Here is a 22,986-nt window from a genome sequence, read left to right as displayed (position 1 = left end):
ATAATGTAATCACATCATTTTTTTTTTTTGCTTTTAATTGTTAAATTCAATTCCACACCTTTATATTATGTATAAGATGAGTTAGTAGAAAAATGTGAATAAAAAACATCGAAACAAATAATGTAAAATGAAATAACTAATAGCACAACTATATTTATGTTTAACTTTATACCAAAAATTGCATTTATTTGTTTTGTATCATAATGTGTATTATATTTTAAAAACTTAAATATATATATATAATTTTGGTGTAAAATCAACATTCAATTCTGGAAATTATTCTTTGTACTAACATAAATTAATGATATTATTGGTTATATTTATATTTCACCGTTTTTTTTTTTTTTTTTTTTTTTTTTTTATTGAGTTCTGATATTTTATAGTAAATGCACTCTATATTTTTCTGTCTGATATAAATATTTTTTTTTTACAATTTAATATTATACAATGGTATATTTGTATTGTTATATTTTTCTAATTATTATTTGATAGAACAAATTCACATTTTTCCAATTACCTGATGTGAATTATGGAGATATCAAATACCTATTAATTTATCACAAAACTTGTGATAAACGTTCTTTGTGATTGTATGTGATTTGATGTAATTTTTTATATAGATGTACCTTTTGTGTGATGTTGGTTAATGAGTGCTCATTACAATATCTAACACGTGACTTGGATAATAGGTAATAATTGGCTCTCATCCAAATATAATGTAATATTTATCATTAAATTTATTTCTATAAACATGTTCTACTAAAAATTATGTATATTTATTTGAACTATTATTCAATCAATGAAATTTAAGTTTTAAACCTGTATAACCAACATGATAAGGTTTTAAAAATGTGAATTATTGAAAGTTGGTCTTAGGTACTTTAAGATTTTTTTTTTTTTTGACTCACTCTGGATCATGAATATATACCTACCAGGAGCTATAAATAATATTATAAATGAATAAACAATTAACATTTATTGAAGCAGTTATAATAATTATAATAATTTGGACAATATTTTATCATAGTAGTGTAACAATAATAATTAATAATAATATTAACAAAGCTATGCCATATTTGTATGTTTTCAACAGTTATACGTGGAACGATTAAGTAAATAGATGCCAATGTGCGTGTGCTTAACATATGTACATATATGTATGCTTCTACTGAATATAAATATTGGTGCTTAACAAGCGCGAACGCAGGGTATTAAGGGTTTAATCTCCTCCCCGAAGTATCAGAAAAAAATGACCTGACCGAAACATTTAATTGTTATTTCAAAGTTTTCCGTGAGACTTGCAAACAAAATACACAAATATAAATGTTTTATAAAATGAGTGGGTAATGAAACATTTTACATCTTTTAAATATTTTCAACCCCTCACCCCTAAATGTTTTTCTGCGTCCGCCGCTGGTGCTGATCGTAATATCGAATGACTTGTCTCGACGACGTTAACATAGTACTGCACTGTTGATTACAATATAATAATATGTATAAAATATAGAAATAAAACCGCCAGTTATAACGAGTAAGATTCGTCGTAGCCGTACGAGTATTATAGTAATATTGGCACGGCCGCGGAATTTATTGGTCGACGACTGCCATCAGTAGACTCTTGCAGTCCGCTTCGCAATCGCTCTGAAACGGAAAACACACTCGCTCGTACCATAGGCGTGCGCACAGGGACAGCAAGGCGTGCTCTTGCTGCCCCTGGACGGTTTGAATATATTTGTATGGGCCGCCACACCGGTAATGCTCAATACAAAATAAGTTGGTTATCCAAAAAGTGTATTGCTACCAAGCTAATTTTTTCTGTGTTTAAACTTTAATTATGCTTTGAAGCTTAAATTTGAGCTTAAAAATGTTAATCTAGTACTCATGTAAGGGCCGATAAAAATATTCGCTGCCCCCAACTTGAAACTCTGTTAACCCCATAACCACCACTGTATAGGTCCCATGCTTTCAGCTGCTCCAGGCCCCACTAAACTTTACGACATAGGTGCACGTGAATGCCCAATCGTGCACTAGTCCGGCGACGCCGACATTCTGCTATGAACGGCGACCGAGACCCAAAGGTGGACCGGCTGAACGGAGACGATAAGACTGGTACGGGTCGAGACGGATCTCGTGTTTGCCGCGAGAGTCGGTATTACGAAACCGAACCGATATCTTACTGAGGTGTATGTGAAAACGTATTTCTTTGCGCACAATGTTTACGTTACGTTTCAACGCGATCTCAGCGGGTCGCCAATGCGAAATGACCGGAACCGAATTTCATCCAACCCGTCCCCGCGGGGATGGGTCTTATGCAGTTGATTTCGTTACACGAGAGGATGACGGCGTCCGGCTATCCTCCGCATGTCCTGCTACTAAAACCGTCCGTTGTCCCGGAACAAGAAACGACTGTTGAACTACCAGAACTACCGCAGAAAAATGTTGTGCCCTTGGTTTACCCGTACGCCGGTGCCGAAATTCGGTTCGATTCCCGTCGATGAGTTGTACCCGTCAGCCGCGACGTATTCAAATGCGACTCGTCGTTTTTAAATTTTTTTTGTTTTTTTTTTTTTTTTTAACTAAACGTTTATGCTAATTAATAACTGCGTATGATATTCCCCGAGGCTCTGGAAGAATCGCACTTGATGTACCTACCGTTCGCAGAAAACTTTTCTCGTAAACGCCATTTAGCGATCAACGAGTTGCGTAAAAATTCATTAAAATACGTTAAATTATGTGCTTCCCGATACCACTTCAGTGCTTATTCTCTAGGTACCCAAAATACGCGTAAATTGTTATGCTACCGATTAAGGATAATAGGCGATAATATAGCAGCAGTGTTGGGTTTTTTTTCGTGCAACATTTTTTTTTTTACCAAACAGTAAACCTTGCAGGCGTACGTGGGTACGTACGTATAAGAGTATGCAAATAAATAACAAGCCAATCAAATCAACGCAGAAATAAAATATTTTATTTAACGATATTTGTGTAAATATTATAATAGCATAATAATATATATATATAGTATAAATATATTAATCGTGTGTAAAAGTTACTTCATATTAAATGTGAATGCTGCGTGTGTATTGCGCGAAAATAGGTCTTATTAAAAATATTCGTTTAACTTAAAATGTTTACAGCAGTGAGTGGGTAAATTTGGGATATACGCGTCTCGTAAAAAAATACTATAGGCATTATTTGGGCGGAATAAAAAAAAATAGTTATAATATCAATACCAACTGTACGTGTAATATTATTTATGGTGATTGAAAAACAGTCAACTATTGCTGTACCGTAAGTATACAATATGTATATAATATGTTCAAATAAATGTTTGTAGTAATGTTTTTAGTTTGTAGTATTTTTTATACTAATTTTATTAGTCTAGTAGTGGTGGTAGAGTAATCGGTGCACGTTCACGACGACCGTGGAATGAATAAGCTTTTTAAATATCTTATTGCAATACTAGTGTGATAAGCAAATTTTTGAAATCTGAACCACAATCGCTCTGAGAACAAAAAAACAAATATATATAAGCGCTTAAAATCATTTTTTCCATCAATATAATAATAATACAACTTTGGTTCGATTTCTCCGGGTACACGCATATTTTTTTTTCTCGCACACAAACGCGCCGCTCTTAAGTAAAATAATTGCACTGAGAATAATAAATTGAGTACAAAACGTGTATGTATCGTGTTATCGAACATTATGTTGTCTCGCTATAGTACTGTGTTATCAGCAGGACTCTGAACTGTATGTGCGCGGATGGCAAAAATTTAGATTTCAGCGAAATCAAAAAAAAAAAAAAAAAAAACGAATCATTTTAATATAAAACCTTATGGTTACTTCACGATAAACAGGAAAATGTTGATAAAACGTATGCAAAATTAACCAATTTTGATCGGTTAACGGCTTTAACGGAGTATTTTCAACAGTTATCCGAAGCGAATACATTTTATACAGATCAAACTGTAAATAAGTTTGTTCCCTACGTTATAAAGTTATTCGCCATTAATATTATTGTGATTATTATCATTTCGTTGCGCGTTAAATATTTCTCATGAAGATTACGTTTTACAATAATTGTTGCATTCGTGTTTTTTATTGTTAACAAAACTCTTAAAATAACTCGCGCGTGCTCTCGTCGTAATATAGTTCGGATACCACTGACGCTGTGTTACTATGCAAGCGAAGAGTTAGATACCCCGAATTATTATTGCTTTTGTTATTCTGTGTTATAATATTGTTTTATTTTTTGTGCTGCATTCTAAGGTATTTAATACGATGTCGTGGCGTAAGTCAAGTCGATGGTACGGTACGGTGATTGTGCGAAAAAACCAAAGAAACGAGTCAAACTTCAATATTGTTGACTATTCCACTTACTCGACGTGATTAAAGATTGTTATTTTTCTATAATATTTTCTCTAGATAAGAACACCATATTATTTTGTAATTTTTTTTCTCGTGTAAAACCGTCTTCTGTTAAAAATCGATAAAAATACTAGAACGGTAACGATGTGAATAAATGCCCATATAAGAGGACGTTTATTATCAATAAATAAATAAGTTATTCGTTCTTCTCGATTTCGTGTTCTGATCAATTATTCAATTATTCTAACTTTGACAGTTTCAGAACACGGTCGAAAACGAAGTTTGACTCGAGACGCATAAGACTATTTTGCGTTGTGAATTCGCGAAATGTACTGCGAAAACAACAGCTTCACGGTTACCTACGTAATATCTACGTATGTATGTTGGTAGTTACGCGTTTGTCGCGTTAAAAAAAAAATGATAATAATAATGAAATTGGCAAATGAATAATTAACACAACGTAATAATAATATAATAATTATTCGTAAATATTTTCAGCAAATAAAAATTAATAACAAATGATAGCAAAATAATAATCTGTTATTTACATGAAGTATGAAAAGTTGGTACAAGCAAGAATATCGACGTGCCCTTTCCTCATGCATTTCAAAGCTCTACTAGCGCACGAGGGCCAATAACAGACGCTTGTAATCCCCAGAGGTGTCGCCCTAAAACAAAACCTCATTAACCGATATGTATCAACGTATAGTGGTCAAGTGCCGATAATGACCGCGGTCGCATGCGGTATACCTGTTACGTACAATATAATAAAATACGTGTGCTGTTGGGTTTAGATACCACGCCCGTTGGAAAACGAGAAAATCGTTCCGTTCGATTAGTACTGTACAGCAGGAGTGGTTCCCAATCAACGTGAAACCGCGGACCCTTAGATAGAACTATGAAAACGTGTAATCGATTCAGCTCTTAAAACATCTTCTCGGTAATCAATACTACATAATGTAAATCATACACAAATGACAGCGTTTGCGTTGACGTTCGTATTTTACGAGACGATTGAAGCCTTTATTATTGTTCATAACCTCGTCCAAGTCCAAGCGGCTGATATATATCAATACAACCGTTGACCATCGATTGAGAACCACTGACGCGTATAGTACACGTTATGTTTAACGTTGGGCGTCCGTGATCAAGACTGCTGTGCTCGCGATTAATAATCGTTCGAGTTCATTGTATTGATATCAGTTGCGCGCATTGCCTACAAATGACTACAGTGCACACACAACATATTACAAATTATATTATACAGGTATAGGTACATGAAGATGCGACTGCGGGTGTATAAATGTTTAAATTTTTGCGTTCTGCGCTGTTATCTGTACAAATCGAACGTGCAGTATAGTCTCATCGTCGCGTGGAAATGGGTGGTTGTCGTCCTCTCCGACGCGTTGGTTTTCAATAACATCGAAAAAAAAAAAAAAAAACCAACGATAATTTACAGAGTAGGAGTTTATATAGAAGTAAGTACTTTACCGTTGTAAGCAAAAACGCCGTAAGTCCCAAAATGAGGTAAAAACAAATCAATAATTGTAAAACTACTCCAAAAGAATATAATGTAAGTAATAATCAAATGACTAAAACGTCGTAAATTGTAGAAAAAATCGTGGGTGTTAGATAATAACGCCGTAAGTATTGTTGAAGATACGGCATTTTATCTTAGTATGTAGTATAAATTATAATTGACGGCATTTTGGATTAGTAACACGTACCGGTTTACTTATCGCAAAGCAAGTGGGACGATCGATTAATTTATTTATAGTTAATTTTTTCGATGTTTTATTAGTTTTATTTTATACAGTGCGGTTTACTTAACATTGTACCGTTGTCATGTTCAAGTATTATACAATTTAAATTTGTAAAATTAATAAAGAAAATAATGTTAGAAAATTTTATTAATAATATGATAAGAAAATAACGAGATAATATATAAGAAAACTTGTCTCAAGTTCTCTCAGACAACAAACAAAGTTTTTGACAAAATATTCCAACATGCTAATTATACAAATTATGCATTAAGAATATAATAAATACATTTTTTTTAATTTATATAGTTATTACCAATACAAGGTGTCACGTGAAAAGTAAAATATCTTGCTGAAAATTAATTTAATCAAAATTTATTTTTGTTTTATCATATTCGTCTGGTAAAATTACACAGGAAAAAATATATCATATTTAAATAACTATAATGTAAAAAGAGTTATAATTTTAAGAAAATGCAAAATACAGAAACATATTTTTCTCAAAATCATTTTACAGTGACTTACGACGTTTTTGTTTACGAAACAGTAATTGCGCTATTTGGGTCCTGAAAAGTGATTCGCGGTGACTTGTATTATATATATATTATATGTATATATATTATAATGCAGTCATTGGGTCAATACGCGTTCAACAAAAAACGTTATAGGTGATTTAAAAGAAAAAAAAACGTTTTTCATGAAATTCGTAAGAAATTTTTCGTCGATTTAATTACGTACCGCGTACACGTTAATATTCATAATCATGTATTGTAAGATATAACAAGTGACGTTTGTGTACTGATTTATGTATGATTTCTAATGACATTCATATTGTAAATGTACTATATGAATGTCATTGGATAGTGTATATAAATCAGTAGTATATGTGATACCGATATGAATATAGCGTATACGATGTACCTATTTTTTCAAACTTACCACGTCTGCAATGTGGTCATAAATCGTAATATTACGTCGAAATACGAATAGTATACCTCGTTTAGTTCTATATTGTCGTGGAAAAATAACGATAATGATAATATATCACTAATTACTCCGTCGGCACGCGTAATGCATTAATTTAACTGTAACAACTAGGTCAACGATGGTATAAAAACAGTGGTTTTTGGAATGCAAAAATTTTCAATACTGCCTAAAACGCATTAACTATCGTACATTCAGTAATAGTGTATCGCAATCAATTCACGCGAACCGTATAAAAAATGGAAAAACGTTTTGGAAATACTCGTACCCCACGGACAAGAATATACTCTTAAATTGTTATATCATATTATATAATATTAAATCGAAATTAGTTCAACAAAATATTTTATATCAACGAGCTGTTATATTTATATTTTATCGGCGAGCGTAATCTAACATTACAGAGTCAAAAACAAAGCGAAATCATATTTACGGCATCAGGAAACTTTATCGTATACTGCAGTTCGTTTGTTTTTACAGACAACTGCAGCAGCAGCTGTGAAGCGTTTACGTCCTCAACCTCAGCGTTTTACTGGAACGACGTGTATACTAACACGTACGTCTTATCATACTTATTGCCAATTACTTTATTAGACAATTTATGAATATAAATCGTGTTGTAATTGCTTTTTAGTCGTTAATTGTAATATTATGTGGGTAAATAAAACGGACGTCTAATAGACGGCCGAGAAACTTACGGAGATTCGGTCTACCAACGGTGTACCGTAAATGTTCTCGTAAGACTGTTTAATGTCACCCAAATCGATCTCGGATCTGCCCACGATGATTCTGATCAACTGACGGTCGTTGGTGCCCATTCCTGCCATGGAAGCTTCCAGCTGATTGGCGTAGTAGTCGCTCTTCTTCTTAGCGCTTTTCACTGCGGACAGAAACGACAGATAATATCCAAAAATATAGTATCAATGCATAGGACGATAATTATTAAAGGAGGTGCTAAACCTCATGTAACTGTAATATGTTATGATGAACCTGTATCATACTTGTATGAAATCTAAGAGTTATGTATTATATTTTTAAGTTGTATAAGGAATATTCACTCTTTAATTCAACTGATATATAAACGCATAAGAAATAATTTGTACCGTAGTCAATTAATTTCAATGATGGAAAAAGTATCGATTGTACTGACCTCGTCGTATTAGAGAAATTATATTCTATATGAAAATCAGTGGTATAGTAAAATGCACTATAATTATATGGTTTATAAATACAATATTGTCAAGAATAGTTTATAAACTTCAACGGTGATTATACAGTTTACATTGTACGATACGAAGGTACAGTTAATCGTAGAAAGATATAAAAATAAATTAAAAAATAAATTAATATTATTATGTCTACCTACTAAAAATGTTGATGGAAATGTATAAATTTTAATATTTTAAAGAAATATCATCTATAAAACCGTGATATTAATGTTTAAAATTGTTCTGTTTGAACGGCGATAGTGAGTATGGCAAAATCAAATCATATTTTTAGACGTTAAGAATTCATCGCCCATAATGGTAGACAGAGAATAAGGGATGACCTTAGCTTTAGTATGTATACCGATTGTAAGAAAACCATGTTCCAAAGAGCCGGAAGTCTCGTTCTTGATGGTTTCTTCTATATCCTTGCCGGAGAGGTTTTCGTACTCTTCGAAAATGGCTCTCAGCTGCGGATAGGAACGAGTGGCCAGGATCGAGTTGAAAGTCGACTCGTCTGTGCCCCATTGAGCTTCGCCTGAAACGAGAACACCGGTAATAACGATGGTTACACATAACGTTATTAAATATTTTTTCGAAGTTTTTTTTTTTTTTTTTTTATCGAAAAAACAAACTGCAAAATACGGTAAACGCACCAGCATCGATCAAAGCCTGAGCGTCAGCGACTGCGGCACTGCGATCGACTTCCACGTCTTCCTCGCGGTTGGCCTGGAACAACGATACGAAGATATTTCGTCTTATAATATATCATGTATAAATTTACATTACATATACTCGTATTATAGATGACAGGAGGACGAGGGACAAATGTTTATCCGCCAGAATCGACTGTGCTTTAAACTTTTTCCCTTTAGACTGTGAATCGATGCTGCGTGTACAATTCGCACTAAATGTAACGTTCATCGTTTCCCAGCCCATAAGTAACGTAAAAAATCCATTTACTCTAAACCCGCGAAACGCTGAAGCGACCGGCGTTTGGTAAACACACTCGTCGTTCAGTTGGTCGCGCGTGTCGATGTTTTAGGAACGTATGTTTAGGTAACGGGTTAGGAGGTACTTACACAACACAACGACACCAGCAGTCTTTGGAAGGATCCCGAAGTGTCGGATTTCAGATCGTCTTCCAACGAGTTTCCGTACACTGTAAAACGAAAACGTTTATTATCCTGCACAACCTGTTATGCACTTCGTAGGACAAGGATAGCTTACGGTTTTCGTAGACGGAGGAAATGGTGCGGACGCCGTAATTGCTGAGCGTGCCCAAGATCTCGGCTATGGCCTCCTCGTCGGTGCCCACGCCGCTGATGGCGTCGTGCAGCTCCTTGGCGTAGAACTCCGGTAGCGGGGTCATCAGAGCGACGATGGCGTTCTCGAAGTTCCCGCCGAGTTCGCTTTTTAAATCGTCGATCAAGTCCTAAAAGTCCACGAAGTATGTTGTTGTTTACATTTTGCGGTTCACAGACGTACTTTTACGCGCGTTTTCTTGACACGGTTGTTACGATAACGCGTAGATTCGCGCGATAGGGTGGTACCGCCGATGCGAAGTGCACCGCGGGAAGTAATGCGAAACAATACGCGGTGTTGGACGGACAAAAGAATAATAACTAAGTTCGACGATAACACACGTCCTTCGTCTGCGTCAATAACAGCAACGATAAGGCCACGAATTTAACGTTTAAAATAAATACCGTCGGAACCACCGCGACATACGAACGGCACTATTGTTTCGGTATACCGTAACATTTAAAGGAAGGCAGTTATTTTTTCACTTCAATAGCGTACGTTATAACGTGATATTCGCATTTCGATTTGATTCGAAATCGTGGAGATAGCAATTGGTTTGAATGATCGTTATTACTGTTGTTAGAAATGTAAACACTTTTTTGTTTGTAACCTATAAGACAATGTGTCATGAAATATTGATATTCATTATGAACATATTCCGGCTACAGATAATTAATTTTATCATACGCTATGCATTTGTTTGAACTTTACATTTAGATTAAACGGACAATTATCACATCCAATTAAGGTCTTAGAAATTAGTATTTTATTTGCAATCTATTAGATAGGCATTTTTTTGACGAAAGCAATGTACAGTTTGTAATAATGTGTAATGATTTGTACATTTAGTGTCGGACAATAGTTTATTAAATTGTATTTTTATGAAAAACTTTAATGTAAAACTGTTCATAATAAATTACAATTGTCCGAAGCAGAAAGGATTCTAGAATTACGATGAATTCGACTGCTGCAAAATTTTGACAGAATATGCCATTGACCAAGGCCAACGCGACTATTTTCAGAAAACACAGACTTTTGGCATCTTATAATTGTACAATATGATATCGTTATTTATTGTCAATTAAAGAAATTAATATTAACACATTAACCTAACCTAATGATTTCAACATATAATGGTCGTTTCATTATAATGTTATATGCTGCAGAAATCACGACATTCTAACTATTTAACTACACGACACAAATGACGAGTTTTATTTAGATGCAATGGTTTAGAGATTTAGATCATATCAAATCATATGAAACATTTTACTATTAGAAAATTCTTTATTTCGTCATAGAATTCACAATGAATTACATCAAGTATACAAAATGTATCGCGTAGTCCAGCGGTTCCCAAAGTGTGCGCCACGATGTCTGTAAAGGGGTGTCACGCCGTCGTGAAATACTATACGGTCTAAAATTTTCCTTATGATTAGTCGTGTTATGACATGGCGAAGGGTGCCCTAAAAAAACCTTACATCAAAAAGGGCACCGTGAGTTGAAAAAGTTTGGGAAGCACTGGCGTAGTAAATCAGCAAACAACTATCTGTGCTCGTAATTTCTGTTGACAGTTGGCAAAACATTTGAAGGTATTTGATAAATTATGTAGAATAAACAAAAAAAAAAATAAAAATAAATTTTGAAATGCATATTAAATTTACAATTATTATTATAGTGCATACGGGTGAATAATTAGTCGTTTAGGAACATTATGAAATTAATACAACATTTGCATATAGTTAATATGTTAATAAATCTAAAAAAATTAGTGAAACTCGTTCGGGAAGCATATGATATTATATTATACGTAAACGTATACACATAATAATAGTTGCTTATTGGGCCATGGTTACTTGATTAATTTGCCTCTATTAGACTTAAAACTGGATGTCTTAATTTGCATGTAAACTAACACACAAAAAAAAAACAAATTCGTTTATTAGACTCATCACTACAGAAATTTATAGAGTCATTGAAAAACTCATTAATAATTAATAATAAGATAGATTTCTATAAAAAATAATTTAGGTACATGTATTTTAGATTTCGTTTTAGCGTCATTTAAACATTATGGAGCAAATTCTCAGTGAAAAAAAATTGTTTATTTTTTGTCAGTGACAGAAACAAATGTTTCTATTTTTTATTTGACCCATATATTATGTGATTATTATGTGTGAATATCTTCGCGAAGCTAAGCTTAATAAATAAAAATATATTTCTTAATTAATGTTTTAAATTGGTTTATATTTTTTGAATAAAACATGGGGGAATTTTTTTCGCGGTTCTTTCGCCCTATTTACTTATTCGGTTAACGTACTTAAATACCAAGTCCCAAAATTAATACAATAAGCGGTGATTGGTGTATACTTTGAACGAATTTATACTCTTAACTTTATTGCTGTGCATTACAACAGGGTTATCGTTGAACGCGTGTTTTGTATTTTGCCGAGTCAAAACGAATCATGGCCGCAGCGCAAGTAGTATCATCCGGTATCAATGGTAGACTATACGGAGTGATTAGAAAGTTTAGAAATTTTAAATGTGCAGGTATATAAATTTCCGGTAGCATATTATACAGCAAATAAACGTTAATTAAATTAAATTAACGTTTAATTGAATTTACAGGTATATTATAAACCTGGTACATATTTTATATTATAATCGTGCGATTATATGTGCGTTAATCTGCGTGTAATCTTCACTATACAAAAACGTAGGATTTCTCAACAATTTTTAGACACACTGTATACTATATTTAAAATGGAAAAAATAAAAACGTACGGTTTAATTGATTTCAGACCGACTGGTGCGAACGAAAGCGAACCGAATAACCGCAGAGACTCCCACTCCCGAAGTATGCGAACGTATATGAGATACTTGCGATGTTTAAATATTTTTACAATGCGTATGGTACCTATGTAAAAACGAAAAATATTTTTCTTCGTTTTTAAGGTCAACCGACCGCAACATCGATCGGTTTACGCAACGCTCGGAAATACAGTATTTATGTCTTCTGAATGAAAATAACATATTGAAAACATTGATATTAGGCATCGATTTATAATCTTTTTGATATCATAACCCGCAAAATAGGTCATAAATAAAGTAGGTTATTTCAGGACCCATGTGTTATAAATACTAAAATACTTATTTGAGCCTAATTATTAATCTTATTAATATGTACATTTTTTTTATTAGTTAATAAATTTTATTTTTTTTTTGCGTAACTCTTTTCTGTGGACTACAGCTTTTAAGTTGAGGAAATATGGTATTGTTTTCCAGTAAAAAATAATTAATTAAACAAAATCATATACAAAAAATAACAGGGTTTGTTTTCTTTTTTATGTATACCTTTCCGTAGAGCGTTTTAAACGCTTCTTTGATCTCCTGCCTCTGAGAGTTGGATCGTCTGGCCAACACGTCAATGATGGCTTGTTCATCCGTACCGAATCCTTTCATGGCGGTTCTGAGAACAGTGGCGTCGGCGTTGGCGTCGAAATCCTCGGCCGGGCGTACCGTGGGAGTGCACTGAATAAAACAAGAAGAAAATAATAGTTATCGGTTAACGATTGCTACTCGTACACAGTACAACGACAGAGCATTTTATACTCATTTTTAGTGGTGTATTTATAGGGTTGTGATTGAGCTTTTTTTTTTTTCTCTGAATACACATTTCAATTATGGTATTACTTTAGTCTTATATGAATGTTTGAAATTTTTACGACACGATAACAATCATCTATCGTTGTTAAATTTATGCCGATTGATATAACTATGGATATTTACATTTCGTTATTGGATTAATATTAACGTCCTAGTTATCTGAGAAAAATCTCAAATACGTCACTGTTCGCGGTGTATTACAGTTAGTCTATATAGTTATGTATATATTACATTAATATTATATTTAATATTATATGTTAAACCACGGGCTGTCCGCGGGTATACTCACTCTAGTCGCGTAGTAAGACATGACGATATCGGTCGGTGGCGACGAACGGCGGAGTGTACTGAAACGAAAAACAAAGTAAATGTACTGAATATCGTAGGACGGTGTTTGTACGCGTTGACCGGCCGGCACAGACTGAACCGAGAGAGTATTCTGTGATGTTAATGTTTGTTGTCGGCGTTAAATTTAGCATGAGTCATAGCCATGAAAAAAAAAAAAAAAAAAAGAAAAACGTGAAGCTATTCCTCTACGGGTGATCGCGTTGCATCGTCCCCACTCCGGATAAACATATTAACACACAAAAGTGCACATTACATTATGAACGTACGTGTAGTAATATTCGTGTACAGGGTCTTTCGAACCGTGCGAGACGGCCGATTCCACTGCGAAACAATATATATTTTTTGTTCAAACGCCATAGTTAAAATCAAATCAAATGCCAACACTACTGATGGCGTTTTTGGTGTTATAATATAGTAAAATTAATTTTTCTTTTCCCATCAATTTTCGAACGAGAACCGGTCGTGTCACGCCCTACCGCATTTTAGTCTCTTATCCACCCCCCGAAAATCAATTTTCATGTTTGTGAACGTCCCCATATAAGTTTACGTGTACAGTGTAGCACCTAGGCACGCGAAAACTTCGCTGTAACGTTAAGCAATATGAAATCATATTTTTCAAATTAGTCATGAGTAGAAATTTAAAAAATACTGTTCATACTTATGATAATGAAATAACTTCGTAATTGAAAAACATTGGTGTCAAAACATACGCATTATTAATAAGTCACGCAAACAAACATTGTTATTAGTTTTACATTCGTACTGTGACGTTTACGATGTTTTGAAAGACGACCCTGTGCACGCGCGTTTATCAATCGAAGGAGTGTTCTGAAATCACAATTTATTTTTAATTGATTCAATCGGTTTGTGTACTCCGAGCTCATAATTTTATGTATAAAAACTGTTTATTTTACAGGAATTCGAACGATGTCAACGCACACAATAATGGTTTAATTTTAACGACGAATTATTTGAGGTCGTTTTTTGTGAGATTCCTTTTAAACTTCTCTAAGGTTACATATCAATCGAAACTGTCACCTTGAACACCCACTAGCAAGATATGTGTTACGCAGGGGTGTATACAAGGGGAAGATGTGGGGGTCAGATCCCCCTATAGGTCTTTTTAAAATTGTATAAAATAGTGTTCTTAATGTAAGGGAATTTTAAAGAAACAAAAAAATATAAATATTGCAAGGATATATTGTAAATTATTATTCTGACACATTCAATATATATATATAAATTATATATTTTATTACTTATTATATAAAGGTACTTAGGTTTAGGAATTCTCCTTCCATAATAATTTTTTTTTGCAACTGATCCCCCCCCCTATCATTCAAAAGTTATGTATACACCACTGGCGTTACGGACAGGCTTATCGTCAAGTTGAGTCTGGGATACGCCAAGCTTTTGAACATACCGAATTATTACAGGATTAATCATAGAATAATTTAACGGTTCACGTTGACTTGAATGTAATGTTTTCTGTACGCCGTTGGCGAATAAGTTAATAATCGAACAAGTTATTTCCACAACTCGATTACAGATCTTATATTTTGTTTACCAATCGATATCGTAGAAAGATAACATAGTAATAATCGTATCGCAATCGATAGTTTTCAACGCGATAATATTATTATGACTAACTTATTATAAACGTTGCGCATTAATAAACCGTAATACCTACAACGACGAGTCGAGTACTTACGAGGAAACTTATTAACATGAAATTATTAACGAATCCGTGATTATTATCAATACGCGTGACTTAAACCTAATGGAACTCGAAGGTTACCTAAGGTGTTTTTTTTTTCTAATGGAAGAAGAGTAGTATGTTTGTCCTTGGACTGACAACAGTGATGGTGTATACGTCATGCGAAAGACTGTACTATGTTGCTGGTCCTGTATATAAATATATGATGTACTGTAATGTAAACTCTAACTTTCGTGCACCAACACCGGGTCACAAAAACAATTAAGTTTTCGAATAAATTTTGTTAACAGTACAAAAACGAGTAGTATAAATATAATAAGCGCTCTCTATGAGCATGTTGATTTTTTGTTTTGTTAACGTAGGTCGTAACGAGATTGTATACGACCGCGTACGCGTAAGAATAACAGCTGTGAAATGCAACGTGCTCGAATCGAGGATAATATCGAACAACACCGATGTTTTTATGTATTTCTACAGGTGGGGATTTCAACTCCCCTACCATCGGGATTCTCATTTATTTTCTCTACCGCCGAGTGCACAATGTTATAACAAAACGCCTTTTGCAGAGCAGCATTCACACCGGATCACGTCAGCCTATTGCTTGTACCGAATACGTGGCGATAAAATGTTGTTTAGTGACACATATTATATCCTGCCCGCATTAGGTTAGGATTACTCTTAATCACTCGGCTCTTGATGAAACGACGCGTACGAGCGAATGCACTTTACGAGTGAAAACGATGATCTGTCGCTTATAAACGTTTTATTATTTTGCACATCGCCGTTGATTTTTCTCTGCATACAACTTAAGAGGATATCTTAATTTCCTCGAACGCAATCCGAAATAGAGCATTGCTAACCGATTTCGCGTGTGAAAAATTGAATTTCATGTACGATTTCAATATCATTAAATATCAAGCTCATTACCGAAAAGGTTTTCATGTTATTTGATATCTCTCGTATATTCTTTTGATTTTATAATTTATTTTCCTGCTTTTTAACCATGGGCAATTTATAATATTTTTGAGTATGATTAAAAAATGTACTAATAATCATTTTAACGGTTATATTATTATATTAAACAACAGAACAACGCTTTGGGTTAAAAACTTTTTTAGTGTTTTTTTTTTCAACGCTAAGATATGAAAGTTGACTAAGTGATAATTCTTAGTTTATTATTAACCGTAACACTTGTATCGGTGATAAGTGACTTGTAATGATTTATCAATAATTAATAATTCATTTTGTCGATCACATAGGTTCACTGTTTTTTAAAAGGAGTGTATGATATAAATACACTGCAATTTGCAACAACAATTTATTATCATGTGATTCGCATAAGCTCTTATGATATTAACGTTTATTTTACGTTATTATAATTCTGCGTGATGCTTTGTATAACGCTGCAGTATGATCCAATGTTATTTTATTTATAAAACATATCATAATTAATTTAAATTAAACTTTTTTGGCAAGATAAAAATTATGTATGTATAAATAATCTTATGATGGATTGAAGTTAGAAACGACCGACTAATATAATAAGGATACTCCATTTTTAATATTATCAATTTTTTCTATAGTGGCATAAAATGCAAAATAATAAAAAACACAATAGCACATATTACACATATATGAAACAAAAATTATTTTTAATTAAAAAACCTGAAGTTTAGCATATATTAAGTTAAAAACGGTTAAGAAGGTTGTGTACCGAATAACATGTACTCTAATATATTTAATTATTATAATATCATAACGAAATTGTTCAACTAAATATCACTACGTTTGTAATTAGTAATTTTTACGTGAAATCGTAATTGTCGAAACGTTTTAATTTAATCATACTAATGGTATATTATAGTACGTGTTCTCATTAATTCATTTTTAATTTAATTAAATTTTCCTGATTCTTTAATGGGGGCGAATGTCTCCCTCTGGGTTGACAGTTTATTCTAAGCTTCTTATATTACTACTGAATGAAAGTTTAAAATAATAAACGATAGAGTGATAAAAATATGTAGGCATTATATAACAATGTATTCTGAAGAATAATAATACATATATTCTAGTTACACAATGCATTTTGAATAGCATTGAAAATATATCTACGTAAATAATCAAAGGGCAGCATATTGATTTTGGAACAAATGACGTCCATATAGTGTACAATAGTATCGAACAATTAAAATATATTCCGTCACCAAATGTCGAAAACTATAAAGCTACAATAATTAGTTATACCAGTGCCGTCGTTAGCGGGCAGGTAACTTAGGCTATTGCCTAGGGCCTCGTACTTAAAATTAATTCGGAAGCCCCACATAATAGTTGGGTGTACAAAAATTGTTTGTTTATTATAATACCTAAGTACATAAAAAAATAATTACAAACATTGGTTTGTTTCAGTTATCGTTTAGCTATAGACGGTTTCAGACGTATTCAGTCAATGTGGTCTCGTATCTCTTTTTCTTGTTTTTGTTTATTATATTAATTACTCAACTTATATTGCGTACTTATGGCGTCTTAATCATGTTATGCAATTCGTGTAATGAAGACATCATTGATGATGATGCATTAAATTGTTTAATATGCAATGAGTTTTATCACTTTAATTGTATGGCCATGACAGAAGTTAATTTTCGAAAAATGTCTAAAGCCAATAGGCTAAAATGGTCACGTGTGAAGTGTAAAATTGATTTAAATACAATATCCCAATCTCCTAGAAAAAATAGTCAAAAAAAGAACTTTGTCGCAAATAATTTCACTGCAGATTACAACTTAAAGGATCTAACAGATTCTGTAAATTTTATGAGCAACAAATTCGACAACTTAGGTGAGTAGATCAGAGACGTACTGTCTGCTCTAAAAGAAATAAGAGAAGAAAATAATGTGCTAAAAGAACAAAGTATAAACTGTGAAAACTCTTGAAAATATTTTTAATTTAAGTATTCAGAGTGGTATTTTCCAGATAATTTTAACCTGACCATTATCAAACCTTTATTCAAGGGAGGAGATCAAAAAAGTATGACTAATTACAGACCGATCTCTATGTTAACCAATTTTGCTAAGATTTTTGAAAAAACTATTAAGTAAAGATTAGTTAAGTAGGTACCTAGAAAATAACAATTTTTATCAAAGAATCAGTATGGTTTCAGTTCAGGTTTAGGAGTAGTAAATGCACTGTATGAGGTTATCCAATTTCTATATGAGAACTTAGATGATGATAAAAAAGTATTTTCTGTTATTTTAGACTTAGCAAAGGCTTGATACCATACATCACAACATTCCTTCCAAAATTCTACTGAGTTTCGGTACTACTAATAGAAGTTTAAATTGGTTTTATAGTTATGTATCAAATAGAAAGCAAATAGTTAAATTGAATGATTCTTTTAGTGATGAAAACATTTTGGAATATGGTGTTCCTTAGGGTAGTATGCTCGGCCCAATTCTGTTCTTATTATATATCAATGAAATATGTGATTTAAAAATAGGTGGAAAAATTGTTACTTATGTTGATGATACATGCTTGTTGTTATCAGATAATTCGTGGGAAGAAGTAAATCACAAAGCAATAAAAGAACTTAACCTAATTAACTCTTGCCTAAAGAATATAGGCCTCTTTTTAAATTATGATAAAATCATGTATATGAAGTTTTCAATAAATAAAATAATTAGTCTAAACTTCTCTCTAATTATACATAACTGTAATGAATATAAGAAATGTAACCAGCAAACCTGTAAGGAGATAAAAGAAATTGTTAAAATCCGCTACTTAGCTACCATATTTGACAATAACTTAAAGTGGGATCTTCATAAAAATAATCTAGTGAGCAAGTTACGTTGTATAATTTATAAATTCGATCATAAATATTACCGATTACAACTATACGTAAACATATTTTGCGTTTTACCAATCGTTTATTCAATATGGCCTTCTAGTTTGGGGTAGTGTTAAAGACAATAATTCAAATAATGTACAACAAAATCAAAATTGCATAGTAAGAATAATATTAAATAAAAAATCACTAGAAGGCTCTACTAATTTAAATTATAAAATGCTAGGTGCATTGCCAATAAGAATTCTTTATAAAAAAATTGTAATACTCCACATAATTAAAAAAATTATTTCATCACATATCCATAAATTAAATTTTAATGATATCAGAGAAAACAGAATGTATTGATCTACCGATTAAATAAACCAAAAAATCTTTTGGTCAATCCTTTGTTAACTATCTAGGTCCCAGAAATTTTAATGAATTGCCTATTTTAAATGAAAAAGATATTTACACCGGGATATTACACAGGAGAAATATAATTTATAGTTGGCTATTTTCTAATTTTTAGTTTTCTGTTTTTTAATTTTATTTTATATGTAATTTTAACAAAAGAAAAATACTTCATATTTGGCTCTTTGATAAATATTATATTTATTTATATGTTTATTTATTTTTTCCCTTTTTAACACTTGTATATACTTAATAATTTTGTTTTTTGTTCGAATATTGTACACATTTGGTTTACCATCTTATTTTTCTTAATATTATTTGTTTCATTTTTTCCTTTTTTCTCTTAATAATATTATATATTAGCAGAATTATGTAACTCTCTACTCCAACAAAAGCTTCGGCTTAAAGGAGTAGATAATTTGTTCCAACAAAATAAATAAAAGAAAAAAATAAATTGGTGGCGCCTCAAGCGTAAATAATTTCGTTGGATTAACAATATAACTATTTTTACTATATTTTATTTATTTATTCGAAATTATATGGGCTCCACTAAATGGCTTAATATACATATAATTATAAAATATTATTCGAGTAATTAATTTAAAAACTAATATTAAAAATAAATTTATCCAGGCTGATTCGACGAAAATGGTTTATTGAAAATTAGTTGTAGATAATAATTATTTATAATAGCTATTGGTTTGAGTTAAAAATAAAAACCAATTTTACTACGTATTTTAAAATAGTAATATTGTGGATAAAAGGTCATTTTTAATGAGTTTCGCATTTCACAAATATATGTTATAGGATCACGCGTCGTATTATCAATCACTAACCGATCGATGAACAATAATTGAATTCTTATTGTTTTCAATCATGACGTTTTTGTTATTGTAAAAAATTCACACTATTTGGAATATTTTTCGAGCTGTGATAATAATAACACGCTTTCAACATAGCATAGACCTACTTTATTGTAACGCAACGAAAATAATTAATATTCCAATATGCGAGGAAAGTTGAAATTCTATACGAATGATCTAAAGTTAAGATATAAATTTTAAACAAAGATATTGTTTGGAAAGGATTTTCAGACGTTTGAAATAAAATATCTACCGCATTCCTATGTTGAACAATCCGATAATATAATTTCAAATACTATACAGATCAATCGATTACAATCGTTTATAAGTAATAAGTAGAATAAGCAAAATTGCAATATGAAGTATTTCCATACACACAGGGAAGATTATATTCTTGTTTTGAAATAATACCATCGTGCATGAATATTATATTAGAATATTCGTAAAATTCGTTTATAGTTTTTAACTTTTAATGGCATATAACATGAACATACTTTCATTTTAACTATTATGATAGTTATATATCTTTATCTTTTGGAGTATAAAAATTCATATTCAACAATCATAAGTGACAGTTTCATAAATTTGAGTTTTAGAAGACTCAAAAACAACTTTACCTGAATATCATTGTATTAGAAACGAGATAAGTAATTACATGTACAATTACATGTAAGCAATTAGATAAGAAGTATAAATTCACCAAAACCTATACATCTAACCACAACTTGTACAGGCTAAACGTTAACCAATAGTAGCTAACCCGTTCTAAATTATATTTACGTGCAAATACGTAACGTATAGGATACGTCCAGAACTGAAAAACATATGTTTCCGATAAAAATGTACAAATGTTTCCGGAATCCGTTCGCATGGATTTCAAACAATACCGCGTGTGGATTTAAAGAACGGGGTTTCAAACAAGTGCAATCGATCGCGGTCGAAGACGACGAACGTCTGTTGAAAATTCGGATCGTTTGAAACGGTAACATGTTTTTGTGAAAAACGATGATTTTTCCGGCGGACGATTGTTAATGGATCCAGCACGCGCAGCGCGGTAAATAATTTACACAATTTGTCGGGAAAAAATAATTAAAACAACCCATAAAATCTCTGCTCGTTAAAACGTTTACGACGACCGACGTCCCGTGACTGGATGGTGTTTTCGCTTTTTCGAGTGTACGGAATGTGACGCGTCGGATTTTTACACGCGACCGAGTGGTCCGCGTCCAAGGCCGTTAACAGTAATGGAAACGTGCGTTAATTTCATTTTCCGCGCGTGCAAGTCGATCGTTGTGAACGTAAATAATAGCTGTCGCACTGCTGTTTTCGGCACGTTTTTCGAACATCGATTTTCCGGCGGAACAACGCCCAGCAAAAACCATCATTCCGGACCCGCGTGCCCTGGGCCCATTCTTAAGGGTAGATTTTTTTTTTCGATTACACATATCTAATAATCAAAATTCCAAATATTCAGAATTTCGGTTATGAGAAAACAACGATTTGTTGGGATGAAACAATAAAGGTAGTAAGACTCGTTTAAATTCATATTATAAAATTATAATATATAAATATATTGATAGTTATTGAATATTCAGTTTCAACGGTTGAACATTTTTATTCGAGTTGTGGTTGAAATCTATTTTGCAAACGTTTTATTGTGTTTTATGCTTGGATACAAGAAAACCACATTCAACGGGAGTACCGGAGCCCGGGCCCTCTACCCATACCCCCCTAAATCTGGCCCTGCGCAACGTTATAACCGTTCGGATTGAAAGTGCAGATTTCAAACCGTTCCGATCGGCTAACCATGTCGTCCACGTAGTGATCTCGCAGCAGTGCACGGCCCGCCGTGTTCAACCAGCCAACGGTGATCCTCGTCACGAGCGACGAACGGTAAGCGTTGTACGAGAAAAGTATGCTTACCGACAGGAGTGCGGAACAGGAACGGATAACGGTTGCGCGTGAACGGTAGTAAACGGTTCGTCCGCGACGACGGTGCCAGTCAGACTGCCGGCTGCCGGCCGTGACGCGTTCGCCGTTGGCCGATCGATTTTCGTTTCGGTACGCTCGACACGCGGACGTCCATTCCGCCGAGCCGTGCGAGCGTATACGGCGCGATCGTAATCGCAACACAGGTACATTATATCAGTGAACGTTCGTAAAGCAAACGTACTGCTGAACTCCGGACGTTAGGCACGAAAACGGTCGTTGTATTATGCAAGTGTCGATGAAATGTCCGTCGATTCCAGACATTTCGCCCCATCCGCACCACAGCGCATCGTGTCCGACTCGTCGAGTGAAAACCCCGCGGGGCATAACTCTGCGCGGTGCTCGGACGTTTCTGGTCGACAATGAATCGTCTGGTCGCGCGTTCGTGTGTTGTAAAAACAAAACTAACGAATACAATTTCCGGCTTCGCGGACAGATCAACTGAGTTCCGTTATTCGTCCGTAAAAAGGAACGGTCATCAGGTGTTCAGACCGTTCGTGTTCGAAAACCCTTTCCGATGTACCATACGGATCGGTCGTCCGTTTTTGT

The 22,986-nt window shown here is 33.2% G+C and overlaps 1 protein-coding gene across 3 annotated transcripts; it reads right to left on the bottom strand.

Moving 5' to 3' along the window:
- Positions 1–1,026: 1,026 nt before the first annotated feature.
- LOC112692079 (annexin B9-like) lies at positions 1,027–22,474 on the bottom strand. 3 transcript variants are annotated; one of them, XR_003149380.1, is made up of 10 exons: positions 22,372–22,474; positions 13,581–13,638; positions 12,980–13,156; positions 9,551–9,755; positions 9,403–9,482; positions 8,977–9,049; positions 8,685–8,858; positions 7,814–7,995; positions 4,920–5,039; positions 3,001–3,505 (listed from the first exon to the last, which is right to left on the bottom strand). XR_003149380.1 is itself a non-coding variant. In XM_025566620.1 (9 exons), the coding sequence occupies exons 2-9, from the start codon at positions 13,599–13,601 to the stop codon at positions 1,588–1,590; spliced, it is 966 nt and encodes a 321-aa protein (XP_025422405.1). In that variant the 5' UTR covers positions 13,602–13,638; positions 22,372–22,474; the 3' UTR covers positions 1,027–1,587. The 3 variants fall into 3 exon arrangements, 2 of the variants coding, with proteins under 2 accessions (XP_025422405.1, XP_025422404.1); XM_025566620.1 differs by lacking the exons at positions 3,001–3,505; positions 4,920–5,039 and adding an exon at positions 1,027–1,641; XM_025566619.1 differs by lacking the exon at positions 4,920–5,039 and having other exon boundaries at positions 3,004–3,505.
- Positions 22,475–22,986: the final 512 nt, after the last annotated feature.

This window comes from Sipha flava, unplaced genomic scaffold (assembly GCF_003268045.1).
Source record: "Sipha flava isolate LNK unplaced genomic scaffold, YSA_version1 70_pilon_pilon, whole genome shotgun sequence".
NCBI lineage: Eukaryota > Metazoa > Arthropoda > Insecta > Hemiptera > Aphididae > Sipha > Sipha flava.
The sequence above is the reverse complement of the archived record's forward strand: the minus strand, read 5'-3'. Positions and strand labels throughout refer to the sequence as shown.

Excerpts from the sequence above, each read along its gene's own strand:
- LOC112692079 (XM_025566620.1), bottom strand. The coding sequence starts at position 13,601 with ATGTCTTACTACGCGACTAGA. Across the intron at positions 7,996-8,684 it reads ACATGGTTTTCTTACAATCG|TGAAAAGCGCTAAGAAGAAG; the intron begins GTATACATACTA and ends TTCTGTCCGCAG. Across the intron at positions 1,642-7,813 it reads CGTTGGTAGACCGAATCTCC|AGCGATTGCGAAGCGGACTG; the intron begins GTAAGTTTCTCG and ends TTTCCGTTTCAG.